The sequence below is a fragment of the Carica papaya genome, chromosome 9, assembly GCF_054855325.1.
Source record: "Carica papaya isolate Zhongbai chromosome 9, ASM5485532v1, whole genome shotgun sequence".
NCBI lineage: Eukaryota > Viridiplantae > Streptophyta > Magnoliopsida > Brassicales > Caricaceae > Carica > Carica papaya.
The window spans coordinates 6769910-6783520 of NC_142317.1; the positions used below are offsets into that span (position 1 = coordinate 6769910).

Genomic DNA, 13611 nt, shown 5'->3' on the forward strand with positions numbered 1-13611 from the left:
TATTCTCAACAGCACCCTAGAAAGCCAGATCTGAGAGAGAGAGAGAGAGAGAGAGCCAAATAAACTTATTTTAGGGTTCTAATTTTAGAATTTTTTCCAAACTCTAAAATAGCAAAAATAGACTGAGTAGGAAGAGAGCTAGATTAAAGGAAGAGAAGCTAGATCAGAAGAAGAGAGCCAAATTAGAGGAAGAGAAGCCAGATCAGAGGAAGAGATGCCAGATCAAAGGAAGAGAGAAAGCAGTCGATCTCCTTATTCCGCTACTTAGGAAGCTTTCTTGCTGCCCTGCACTTTGCGCAAATCTGATATGTCCGCGTCGCAAGTTTTCTTCTTTTGCGCGCAAAGCCACGCGCAAGAAGCTACACCATGTCACGCACAGATTTAGACCTTGGACCTTCTTCCACTGCACACAGGTTGCACGCAGGTTCGACCTTCGATCTTTTTCTTCCGTCGCACGCGGAGACATGTGTAGGAAGCTTTCTAGGCGCGCCTTGTCGCATGCAGATCCAAACCTAGTCTTCCGCGTTGCGGCGCATTTCGCGCAGATCTGATCTATCCAAGTTGAACCGTTGTCGAGCAAAGCTGCTATCCCTCTTGGCCAAGCTCGAATCATTTTTTAGCTGAGTTTGAGTCTTATTGAGCCAAGTTTGGGCCGTTTTTAAGTTGAGGACGAGCCGTTTTTAGCTGAGCCAAGCCGAGTTACTGCTCGACAGATTTAGTTCTAGTTTGCAACACTTTTTTAGCATTATTTGCTGCTGATTAAAATATATGTTCTTCATTATTGGGTATTATTTTTTCTTGTTTCTAGTTTTCTAAAATGACAGAAGAAAAAAATGTGATAGTTTCTTAGTCGGATAATCCTTCATTACAAATCAATTCCGTAAAATTTGATGGAACTAGTTATCTTGTTTGGTCAATATTTTATTTATTGTTTATCAAAGTTAGAGAATTGTAGGGGTACATTACAGGTGATATGAAAAAATCAAATGTAGATAATTTGGAATATAACATATGGGACTTTGAAAATTCCTTGCTACTATCTTGATTCATCAATTCCATGTGACCCTGTATTGAACGAATATATCTGTTGCTCAATACTGTAGCGAAAATATGAAATGCAATCTCTCTCATGTACTCGCAAGTGGGTAATGATGTCTAAATTTATAAACTCTGTAATAAGGTTAATGGTACAAAATAAGGAAAGATATCTATTTCTCAATATTGCTCAAAACTAAGTGGATCATAACAAGAGTTAGATTGTTATCAAGACTTTCAAGTAGATTATCTTGAAAATGCAGTCAAATTTCAAAAATTAAGAGAAAATGAGCAGATTTATAATTTTTTAGCTGGTCTGAACACCGAATATAATTATATACCGGTTCAGGTGCTTGGTAAGGACCATATTCCCTCACTACAATAAGGTTATTCTTATGTTTAGTAAGAAGAAGTAGAAGGAATGTCATACTTCACATAGCACCAGTTGAGAGAGTTAGATTAGTTGCTCAGTCTGACCAGTTCAAATATCTGCAGAGGTGTGAGTATTGTGACAAGACAAAACACTCTGAGGAAACTTGATGGAAATTATATGGAAAACTAACTAGAGATCGTGAGAGAAGGAAAGGTAAACCTAAAAGAGCTCCACGAAATTTAGTTGAGACAAGTGAAACACCTGACACACTAACAGTTGAAATCTTTTCAACCGAAGAGATTTAAAGTTTGAGGCGTATTCTGTCTCAATTCAACTCTTCATCAGCTATAGGTGCATCAAATTTAGTTAAATCAGAATATTCGAACAAAGAAGAGGATTGACAATGATAAACTGCAGTATGGCTTTTGAGAACTTGGTTTACAAGTTAAGAATGTGCAATATCCTTGTACCAACTTGAGGAGAAGTGTTGGCTACCATTTATTATTTAATTAGTTTATTATGATGTAATTAGGATTATATGAGAATAATTATCTCATGTAAATAGAATTCTAGTAGAATAAGAATTTTTTTTAATAGATTAGGAGTTCTGTAAATACCTTAAGTATAACAACATAAGGGTGAGAAATAAAAATTATTATTTTTCTTCAAAAATCAACATTATGTCATCCAGTATTTAAGCTTTTTACCATCGATATTATTTGAGTTATGAAAAGATGATAGCTGGGTGGGTAACATGTTTGTGGGCTGTGGCATGTGTACCACCGGATGGGGTGCTGGAGTGCTTGAGTTATGAGATAGATAGGAGGCTATTGCCAACTGATCGGGTGATTCAGGACAAGTAGTTAAAAAAAGGAATCATAAAAGTACTGTGGCATGAAAATAATTCCTGTTACTATCAATTGCACAGAAGGGGTATTTTAGTTAGTGGCTTTTATTGTCCTTCCGTTTTCCTTTGTACTATTTTAGATGGTTGTGATCAGGTCAATATATTCTAAAGGTCAGGATTCATTTATTATTTAGGACATTGGGGTTTTAGTTGTGTGATCATTCTTTGATGATAATGGATATTTGATCTTTTTGTTAATACTAACCACTCTTTAGCTTTGTGTTGTCCATTTTGCTTGATTAACACTGTCATGTAGGTTTTCCCATCTTTTCTTCCTGGAAACATAGATTTTAAAGGCTGATGGAAATATACCATGTCTGGCCATGTTTCCAACTGAGGAACATATATTGGACAAGTGTTGATCTTTTAGTGTATGGATAATTCCTGATGCATTAATTTGTCAGCACAAAGATAAGTAGACAACTATTGAATTTCCGGATAATTTCTAAATAGAGAGGCTCCTAATAGACAAAACGAAGCTTAAGTTAGTACAAAATTTAAAACCTACTATTTCATTGGTAAAAATATCAAGGAATTTGGCTTATATTTCAAATGTACAAAGTCTAAAACCTACAACCTGTTTATCTTATTATGATATGTGTTGATGTTTTCAGGTTCTGTCTCAAATCTAATTGTAATGATTTTAGGTGTTTTATATTTTAAATAGATTTTTCTATTGAAATGCTTTTTACCACTAACAGCTATCTTATAGTGCCTTCGGTAATTTTAGCCACTCTATTTGCCACAGAGCATGCATACACATCCATTTAATCATGTGCTTTTCCCCCTTGTCTCCAGAATTGATATTGTTTTGATCTCTGGATTCAAGCATGATTGCTATATATCAATGATTGAAATGATAACTTTGTGCTGTTGATATCTGAAGTCCTGCATAAATGGAAACAAGAATTAATATATGTTATTTGTTAGGCTAGATTTTGACATTTGTTTCTTTCCTGTAACAGGATTGTCTTTTTCATGAACTTGTCCTTTTGTTCCGAAGCACAAATGGTGATATACAAAATGCCACAAGAGGCGCTCTGTTGCGACTAAATGTTTGCTCTTTCTCTCTCTCCCCCCCCCCCCTTCCCCGGGTTCTACTTCCTTTTCCTGCACTAGACACCTATCAACTCGTTCAGAACGAAAAGATCTTGACAATGGAAGATTTTATTCATAAAATATATCTTTTAATTATTATGATATCCTAGTATCATTAGGCTGTTTAATCAATTTGTGAACTGATAATTATGTTTAGTAGTTTCCAAAATTTTGGTTAGGTTTAGAAATTTTTCATGTCATCTTTTATTATTTTGATATTTACTAGTTGTTTCATGGCTTACATGGATATTTGCTTTTTCCACTTGCTTAGTAATGGTCTTCCCCTACTATGTAAAGCATATAGTTTAGGACAAAGCTGAAAAATGGTATAAATTATTGTTGTGGGTCAGTATATCTTCTAGAGCTCATGAAAATCCTTTAACCCGTATTAGCTTGTTGGTACATTTGGCGTATCAGTAGTTATTTATCATTTGCAGCATCAAATTTTTTGACAGTTGATAGCAATAAAAAAAGAAGTTGAATATGCATTTCTTTTTTAAATAAAAAGTGTAAAAAACATATTAAATCAACGACACCCGGGGAGTACCACCCATTTACATAATATTACAAATCTGTTAGCATATCAACAATATTCCTAAAATCTTCCATGCTGTATAAGTTCCCAAAACCAAAGAACCAAAATAATGAAACCATCTATTCTTGAATATACATAATTTGTAAGATTCGTGTGAGACAAGTTTTCAGCATCTTTCAAAAAATTTTGAAGTGCGTAATAGGTGAACTTCTTGCTTGGGAAGGGTTTAGCTTGAAGAACAAGTACTACAGACTAATTCCACTCACCACCTTCTGGTTTGTTTGGAAAGAAAGAAACAATAGAGTTTTTGAGGGTGTTGAGGTTAATTTTGTCACTATTAAGGATAGACAGTTACATTTTTTGGATCTATTATCTTAGGTCACAGCCTTGATAGTTTGGAGGATCTTGGTTCCATTGTAAATATACTGATTGATCTGTAAATTTCTTCTTTTGTACATGGGTGGCGCTCCCTTAGCGCCTTAATCAATACATATCACACTTTTATCTCAAAAAAAAAATTGAAATGCGTGTAATATGCTATCAGTGCAAATACTAAGTTTCTTTTTAGTTTCTTCATTTTCATAACAGCAGTGTGGTTATAACTCCTTGATACTGCTGGATGTTACAGATTTCTTGGTCCACGGTAGCTCGTACTGTTTCCAAAATATTGCAACAGGAAAATCTTGTAATTGGTTCTTTTGTGAAGAAGAAGAAGAAGAAATCTGGAGAACATCAAAATTTGATGTATAGAGGAGAAAGAGCTCTCTATTTCCTCAGCTCTCTCCTTGATATACTGCTGCTGAAGAAAGACATAACAGACAGGTCAGCTTTTATTTATCCATGTGATATCCTTTTATAAACAAGGACTTTTTTCATTTCATAAAACTAAAACCTCTATCATCCTATGTTTGTAGGGATTCTCTTCTAGGGCCCTTATTTAAGCTTCTTGGGAAATTTCTATCAAATTCATGGGTATATGGTGCTCTTCGCGAGCATGAAGTGCAGGTCCAAGCTTCATCTGCGATTTTTCAGACCATTTCTAGCACAGTGTGTTACGTGCAACAGACTTTGTTGTTAATTCTTAAAGATATTTGTGCTTCACTTGCGAATGCAACTACTGTAAAGGTATGCATTTTGGGAGTTGGAACATGTTATTTAACATTCTTCTTGGAATGCAAATTACACCTGCAATCATATGTTTTTAGTCATTTCTGTTAATCTTTGCAACCTATCGGGTGTATTTTGTACTAAACTAGCTATACAATGCATCTTTCTTGCAGGATGACATAACAAGTGTTATTGACATAAAAATGTTGGTTGAGTTTGCTCATTTTGTGACTGATGGAGTCACCCGCAATTATGTCTTCTCTCTGTTAACTTCAGTTTCTAAGATTGTCCCGGAGAGAATTTTGGAGCATGTGACCGATATATTTACTGTTATTGGAAAATCAACAGTCACTCAGGTTTGTCGACATATTTGTGGCACCTGGTATTTTATGTTAGTCCTTTTTTTTCCCAAATGGTTTCGATTTTCATAAATTTCCTAAAGGTACTTTTTATTCAATTTGTTTGTTGATAGTTTCCTAAATTCAGTACATTAGAGGCAGAGATCTCCATACCATATTTTCAGAAAATTTTTATGATTCTTGATATTTTCATATACGATTTATTTACTGGTTATCATTGTTTTCTCGTTTCTTTCTCTAGATCGACAGCCACTCTCAGAATATATTCGAGGAGCTTGTGTCCACAGTTCTCCCCTCTTGGTTGTCTAAGTCCAACAATGTTGATGAATTATTACAGGTAATTTTATTGGAGTTCTCCCGAGAGCTGCATGAGTGGGATTGTTGGAAAATGATCTTGATTATGTTGAATTTTATTTCAGACTTTTGTAGATGTGTTGCCCGATGTTGCAGAGCATAGAAGGCTATCAATTGTTGTATATCTCTTGAGGTATTACTGAAGTTAAAACTTAATTCTGTTGCTGTCGGTTTTAGTTTCTGGCTGAGCAGATATTGCTTTTCTCATGTAGGACGTTGGGGGAATGCAATAGCTTGGCTTCATTGCTCTATCTTCTTTCCCATTCTTTAGTTTTGAGGAAAGGATCATCTTGCCTCGAGTACGCAGGCACCTCAGACAGCTTCACTTGTCCTGTGCAGAGAGAGTGGGAGTATGTCTTTGCATTGCAAATACTCGAGCAATATCCATCTTCGATATGGCTTCATTCTCTTGTGAAGTTTCTCCAGAAAATTGAAACAGCTAATCCATGTCAAGAATTATACCTTGAATTACTACTTGCAATGGATTTCATTATACAAAAATTGCAAGGTCCAGAATTGGCTGCAAAACTTGAATCAAATGAGGATTCAGATGACATCCAGGTATCTCTGCGTTTTAAAATTTGAACTTCTCTCATACCTGCAAAAATTATATGTCATTCTGATCAAGGCTCTTACATATTTCTTCTATTGATATTTTAATTTGTTGCATCAAAAGATTTGTGTTTCATTGGATACCAAGAATAATTCATTGAAAGAGCACCAAGGGTTCTTTTTGCCACCTTGGATGGGATATTAAGCACTAATGGGCAGTATATAGGTAGATTTGAAAGCGTGCTTTAAATGAGGGTCAGTCTTCCTCCTTTGGACTGGAATTTTCTCTTCCAAGTAGTCAATCTATTATGAAACATATCCACCACTGGGTCCCAGCTTTTGCTGTTATTATGTTTAGTGCCCAGCGGGACGCCCAGATAGGTGATGGGCAGCTGGGACAGTACAGCCCAGAACCTGCTTAAGAGAGTCACCAGCAGTACCGTTTCCCAGCTCAACCTACTCAGATTTGTGTAGGTTAATTTTCAGCACAGATGCAGCTTGAAAACAGAGTAAAATGCATCTAAAAAATAGGAGAGCGGATCTCGAGTTGGCAGAAAATGAGCGTGTCTTTTTCCATTTGCTGCCAACAGTAATCCCCTTTAGCAGTTTCAAATCCTTGGCTTTTTCAATGAGTTTGCTCAAGGCCTCCATCTGTATGATAAAAAAAGGGAGGAAAGGGGGCTCCCTTGCCTCAAACCTCCGGAGGCAGTGAAAAAGAAGGAGGACCCGCCATTGACAATGCAAGCGAAGCTGGTGGAGGTGACACAAATTCTGATCCAGTCTCTCCATTTTGATCCAAAACCAAGTCTTTGAAACATATAGTCAATCAAATCCCAACTAACGTGATCAAAAGCTTTTTTCATATCTAGTTTGCATAAAATGTCTTCCTGATTGTGTCAAATAACTTCATCCACGGTCTCATTAGCAATCAAGATGGCATCAGAGATTTTTCTTTCGAACACAAAGGCTTGTTGTCACTCACCGATGATGTGGTTAAGCACCTTAGACAGTCGTTTGGCCAAAACTTTGGAGAGCAATTTGTAAATACAAGAGACCAATGGGGGCATTTATGTTCTTGGGATTAATTTTTTTGGGATCATTATAAGAAAAGAAAAATTTAGAGATCTAACAAAGGAGCTGTGGTTACGAAAATCATTGAAGAATTCAAAGATGTCACCTTTGATGATATCCCAGAAAGTTTGGAAGAACTTAATGTTGAAACCATCCGGCCCCGGGGCTTTGTCCCCATCACATTCTCGGGGACAGTCAAGAATTTCTTCTTCTGTGAATTTTTCCTCAAGCTGGGCCTTTTCCCTTTCATTGACGCTGTTGAAGGAGAGATTATCAAGTTTCGGCCTGAATTTGGAATCTTCATAATATAAGTTTTGGAAGTGTTTCTTTGCCCCTTCATACAAGGCCTCATTACCTTTGATACAATTATTACCAATGATGAGCTCCTCAACATAGTTGATTCTCCTTCTATGGTTTGCAAGCATGTGAAAGTATTTGGAGTTTCTGTCTCCATCTTTGAGCCACTTTTCTCTAGATTTTTGTTTTCAGGAAATGGCTTCCATATGCATTCTACTAGCCAGATCAGTTTTCAGTACCTTCTTTCTTTCTTTGTCAGCGGAGACATTGTTCTGTCTTCTTTTCTGTCCAGCACTTCAATTTCTAAGAGAATGTCGTTAATACATTCCTCCTTTTTTCCAGTTGCCTTAGCTCAAGTCTTAATTTCCAGCTTGATTCTTCTGAGCTTGTGAGCAATTTTGAAGCTAATTGAGCCCTTAATGGTTTTGTTGTTCCAAATGTCCGCAACTAAAGTTTTGAAACTATTGAGCTTTAGCCACTTGTTACCGAGGCGGAAGGGGATGGGGCCCCACTGGATTCCATCCGAGGATAGCAAAATGGGAAAATGGTTGGATGTGGGCCTAGAAATGACTTTCTGGCTGACACTCGGAAGAACCATAAGCAAATAAGAGGTGATGAGAAATCTATCAATTCTTGAAAAAGATGGTTGCTCTCTTTGATTACTCCATGTCCATCACCCCCCTTTCAATGGAAGGTTAATGAGGTCCAGGTTGTCTATTAATGTCTGGAATTCATCAATGTTACTATGAGGGAAATTATTACCTGATCTTTCAGTTCTCCTCAAGACCATGTTAAAGTCGCCACCAACAGTATCCCTATTTCCTCAAGACCATGACTACCCCATTGCTATAGATGTTGCTTCTACTCAGATCTATCATGAAGAGTTTAATGTGTCCAGAATTTCCTTTTATTGGAAATTTATGATGGTTCTATAAGCTTACATTTAGAAGAATTATTTGTTAATTCTTTTACACACTTTAGTTACTCACACTTCAAGGAACTTTTATTTACTAATGAGTCATTACTATGTTAATTTAGCTAGTATTGGTAAGATGCATTCATCAACTCTTTGACAAACTTTAGATACATCTCAAGGATCTATCATTTTTAATGTCACCACTGTAATGTTTTTTATGGAAAAAGCTGTGGGTAGGGGATAGGCATGTTAATGTTCTTTTAACCATATTTGTTGGCATCTTGAATTTCTTATTTTGGATTTTATCTTGCATTCTACATGCGTAAATAACTTCTCAGCTGATTAACTTTGCAGAGAAAACTTGAGGAGCTTATGGAGCGGATTGTCTTGCAGTTTGTTGATGCAAGAAGAAAGAAAGTGGGGAAACTGTCTAGAATTAGAAAGGAGTTAGAGGCACATATTAATGCTATCTTGAGGACAATAACGTCGATTATGATTCCCTCAGAATTCTTCAAAGGCATCGGTAGTTTGCTTCGCCATACAGACAGCAGTGTGCGAAAGAAGGTAAATGATCAGTCAGTTTCATGTTAGGAACCTTGTTTGGAACTCATGTCTCTGCTAAATAGAGGAAACTTGTTACCGGGACATTTAAAATGCTAAAAATCTAAAGCAGTTGCGAGATACACTAACATAAAATCCACTATAACTTTTTCTTTTTATTTAGAGAATAGGTGAGTGTGCCATTTTCCCCATGGGTGAAGTCAAGAAGTTGAAGCTTGTGCTACAAATAAAAAACTTTGTGTTTAATGCCAAAAGGAAGCCCGACTACGGTGATTATAGTATCACTGTTGTACAAATATTAGTACTGAACATTGACTACCTGTAGAATCAAAGGCAGTGGTGATAGGGCTATAGATCTTATACAATTATTGAATTGCTTTAACATTGCAAGTTATACTTTGTAACAGGCTTTTGGACTTCTATGTGATACTGTGAAAAATAATGATCCAGTTAAGCCAAAGCATAAGTGGAGAAGCGTGGTCAATACTTATTCAAGTCATCACTGGTTCCATTTGGATCAGAGTGCTCTTGAATCTTTTGGCAGTATGTGTTTGGAAATTGTTCGACTAGTTGATAATATAACTGATGGGTCCAATACTTCCTTGGCATTAGCAGTTTCAACACTGGAGGTTTTGGCAATTAGGTTTCCTTCTAATCATTCAATATTCAGCATATGCCTTGCATCTGTTGCAAAATGCATTAGTTCCAAGGATGTGTTGGTCTCTTCCAGCTCCCTTCGAACAACTGGTGCTTTGATCAATGTGCTTGGACTGAGGGCACTTCCTGAGTTACCTTGCATAATGAAGAATACGATTGCTAAATCCCGTGACGTGTATTTGGGTTTTCCCCTAGGAGGCAAAACTAATGATGATGCAAGTTCAAAAGAATCTGTTGGGATGTCTGTTCTTGTCATTTTAGAGGCAGTTATTGACAAAGTTGGAGGTTTATTAAGCCCATATCTTGGAGACATAATAGAACTTTTGGTGCTTCATCCTGAATATGTCTCAGAAAACAATGCGAAGTTTAAGGTGAAAGCTGATGTTGTACGCAAGTTCTTCACTGAAAAAATACCAGTAAGTTGCACGTGCGTGCGTGTTACATGTGTGCATGAATAGATGTTTAACTTTCGGTTTTCAACTTTTTATCGAAATTATTGCAACAGTATCAATTAATCTGGTCTCTTTCTAGGTTCGACTTGCTCTACAACCTTTGTTAAAGATATACTCTCGGGCTGTTGAGATTGGGGATTCAAGCTTGGCTATTTCATTTGAAATGGTAGCTAACATGGTTGGTGGAATGGATAGATCCTCTGTTGGCAGCTATCATGGAAAGATTTTTGATCATTGCTTGCATGCCCTCGATCTTCGACGTCAACACCCTGTCTCAATTAAGAATATTGATGTTGTTGAGAGAAGTATTATCAATGCAATGATTGTTTTGACGATGAAACTTACTGAGACTATGTTCAAGCCTCTTTTTATTAGGAGTATTGAATGGGCAGAATCAGAGGTTGAAGACATTTCTGATACCGGAATCAAGAGTATAGATAGGGCTATAACTTTGCATGTCTTGGTCAATAAACTTGCTGAGATTCATAGGTGAGTCAACAACTTGATCTGTATTTGGCTTTTTAAAATTTGGTTTGTTATTTGATATTCCTTCTTACAAGCAACTAAAGCTTTTTGACTATAGAACTTTTATAGGTCGACGTGTGGATCAGTTTATAAACATAGCCAGAGGGTGGGGGGAGGATGTAATTTAGGACTAATATGCTTTGGTATTATATAATGCAGGTCTCTTTTTGTCCCCTACTTCAAATATCTGCTTGAGGGCTGTGTGCGGCATCTTACTGAAGCAGAAGATACCAAAAACTCCGCTTTTATTCGAAAGAAAAAGAAGGCGAAGATTCAGGAATTAGGCAATATTGTAAAAGGAAACGATGTGCTATCAGTAAAACATTGGCATCTCAAGGCGCTAGTGTTATCATCATTACACAAATGCTTTCTCTATGATACTGGAAACCTGAAGTTTCTTGACTCCTCAAGCTTTCAGGCTAGTTTAATCTTTTCCTTTTTAAACTTTAACATATTCTCTACTAGCCAGCTAATTTTGTTGGTTCACTATTGACTCACAATCATCGTTTGTGGCACCTAAAGCGTACAGTATTTTTTTTATTGTGACTTGGTTGCATTTGTCCAAAGTGATTATTGTGATGAATTGTTTGCTGTATAACCCATGTCAGTCTCTGTTCCATTAAGAGTCCATCAAAAAGGTATTGGGTATCAGGGTAAGACGTACAGGTGTAACCTGGTGTCTAGTAATATAATTTACAGCTTTCTCAGGCCAACTTATTTTCTCCAAAAACTCTGGTTTTAATGTTTTATCTTTTCTATTATTTTACTGATTGTGTACTTGCTTTACCATATACTGTAGGTTGTATCGGAAAATTTTCTGTTCCTGTATCATTCCCAGTTTGTTCCATCTAAATATGGTTAGACACGAGAGATTGTCAGTGCCCATGTTAAAATACTAAAAGAGGGAAACCATATTTTCCAAAATTTTCTCTAAAAAAGGGTATTTCTACCTTAGTTAAGCTTTATGGTGGTTTGGCATCTTAAATTTATCTAGACTGTTTATTTTGTAATGAAGATGTTTTCAAGTGTGAAACAAAGGAACTCTTATGGAAGTGTTCTTTCTCAATGTTGTTGCTCTGTTAGTGCACTTTTGGTTGGTATTTGTATTATTGATTGCGTTTACATATTTTGCAGGTTCTATTGAAACCTATTGTCTCTCAGATTGTTGCAGAACCACCAGCGTCTTTGGAAGAGCATCCATATATACCATCTGTTCAGGAAGTTGATGACTTGTTGGTTGTTTGTATTGGTCAAATGGCAGTTAGTGCTGGATCTGACCTTCTATGGAAACCCTTAAATCATGAGGTAATTTGTGGAATCTTTTTTATTATCCATCTGCTTTTTTCAGCATTTTAATAATTTTCTTTGCTTTGCACGTTATTCTCAGGTTTAATATGCTGACTGCTTGTGATTTGTTAGAAATCCTTATCGTTATAGGAGATGCATGACTGGGTGCTTCGTTTGTTAGTTCTCAGATCTGGTCATCTGGAAGCCTATTGATAAATATTTTATCTCATTAATGCCCGTTTTATTCTTGCCTGCATTCTATAACATTCATATTCATTTGTCGAGGTAGTCATGTGTAGCCTTGGCATAAAGACATATATTTGTAACCCATCATTTCCTTTTTCTCACAACTTTCTAGGTATTTTCTTTTGCCTATCAATTTTTTCGAATATGCTATAGGCATAATTAGACTACTGCTAATGATATTTTTGCATATTTCATAATATTTTAGGTGCTGATGCAAACTCGGAGTGAGAAGATGCGATCTCGAATTTTGGGTCTGAGGATCATGAAGCAGTTTTTGGATAGCCTGAAAGAAGAATATCTTGTGCTTATACCTGAAACAATCCCCTTCCTAGGTGAACTATTGGAGGATGTGGAGTTGCCGGTAAAATCCTTGGCACAAGATGTTATCAAGGAAATGGAGTTGATGAGCGGTGAAAGCCTTCAACAATATCTATGATGTGCTGCGGCTAAGGTACTTCAACAGATCCATTCAGCTTATTTAGGGTCTTTGTATTAAGTCTTTCTTCTCTCCAAAATTTAATTATGAGAAAACTAGTGTAAAGAGTGTTGAGGCAAACAGGCAAGAGCTAGTTGTGGATTAGATGATAGTAATGAGGAGTTCTTGGGTTTGGGCGGCCCTTGTAATGACGTTATACATTACTAAACTGGGATGGGTAGGTTATTATGAGGAGGCACGTGTTTTCCAAAATTGATACCGTCTGTATCATATAGATTTCTTTTTTCATAGGAACGGATTAATGTTTAGGTAACATTTTTGCTCGTACATTATGTCATGACATTGGGGTTTTGGTTTTGTACCCTCGTCCTTTCAAGGGGCATCTTATTTTCTGAAGCAAGGATCACGTGAGAAATACCAAATGCACAATACTTGATTTGCATTCGTCTTTTCTTTCTTTTTGTTAGTTTTATGACTGTTCTTAGAATCCTAAACTTCACTTGTGAATGCTAGAAGTTAGTTCACTAGTAAGATGATTGACTTGATATGTGTCTGTGAATTGAAATATATCAAAAATTGAAAGAAAGATCTAGCGATAAGTAGCAAACTGTGGAAATAGTGGAGTTTGGCTTAGGTGAAATATAACACCAGGGAGTTATTATGAATTCTGCAAAAATAATATTCTGTGTTTGTTAAATTTTCTTAATTGACTTAGCTGTAAGGAGTTGACATCTACGGTAATTTATTCTTTAAAAAAAAAGGGAAGATCCAAAGCACCAGGATGATTATCTAGCTTTCAACGATCGTATTAGTGGGATTGATATCTCTGGAGTTTATATAGAT

The 13611-nt window shown here is 36.3% G+C and overlaps 1 protein-coding gene across 1 annotated transcript in view; it reads left to right on the plus strand.

The window, feature by feature from the left end:
- LOC110820475 (ARM repeat superfamily protein) overlaps positions 1-13210 on the plus strand; it is a 32683-nt gene extending 19473 nt beyond the window's left edge. Inside the window, exons 29-41 of the mRNA XM_088211917.1 lie at positions 3281-3370; positions 4577-4770; positions 4863-5073; positions 5229-5411; positions 5656-5751; positions 5834-5901; positions 5981-6329; positions 8959-9168; positions 9573-10238; positions 10354-10763; positions 10959-11217; positions 11934-12104; positions 12538-13210. Of these exons, the coding sequence (XP_088068043.1) occupies positions 3281-3370; positions 4577-4770; positions 4863-5073; positions 5229-5411; positions 5656-5751; positions 5834-5901; positions 5981-6329; positions 8959-9168; positions 9573-10238; positions 10354-10763; positions 10959-11217; positions 11934-12104; positions 12538-12768 (3138 nt within the window). The 3' untranslated portion in view covers positions 12769-13210. The remainder of the gene's footprint in view (positions 1-3280; positions 3371-4576; positions 4771-4862; positions 5074-5228; positions 5412-5655; positions 5752-5833; positions 5902-5980; positions 6330-8958; positions 9169-9572; positions 10239-10353; positions 10764-10958; positions 11218-11933; positions 12105-12537) is intronic.
- Positions 13211-13611: the final 401 nt, after the last annotated feature.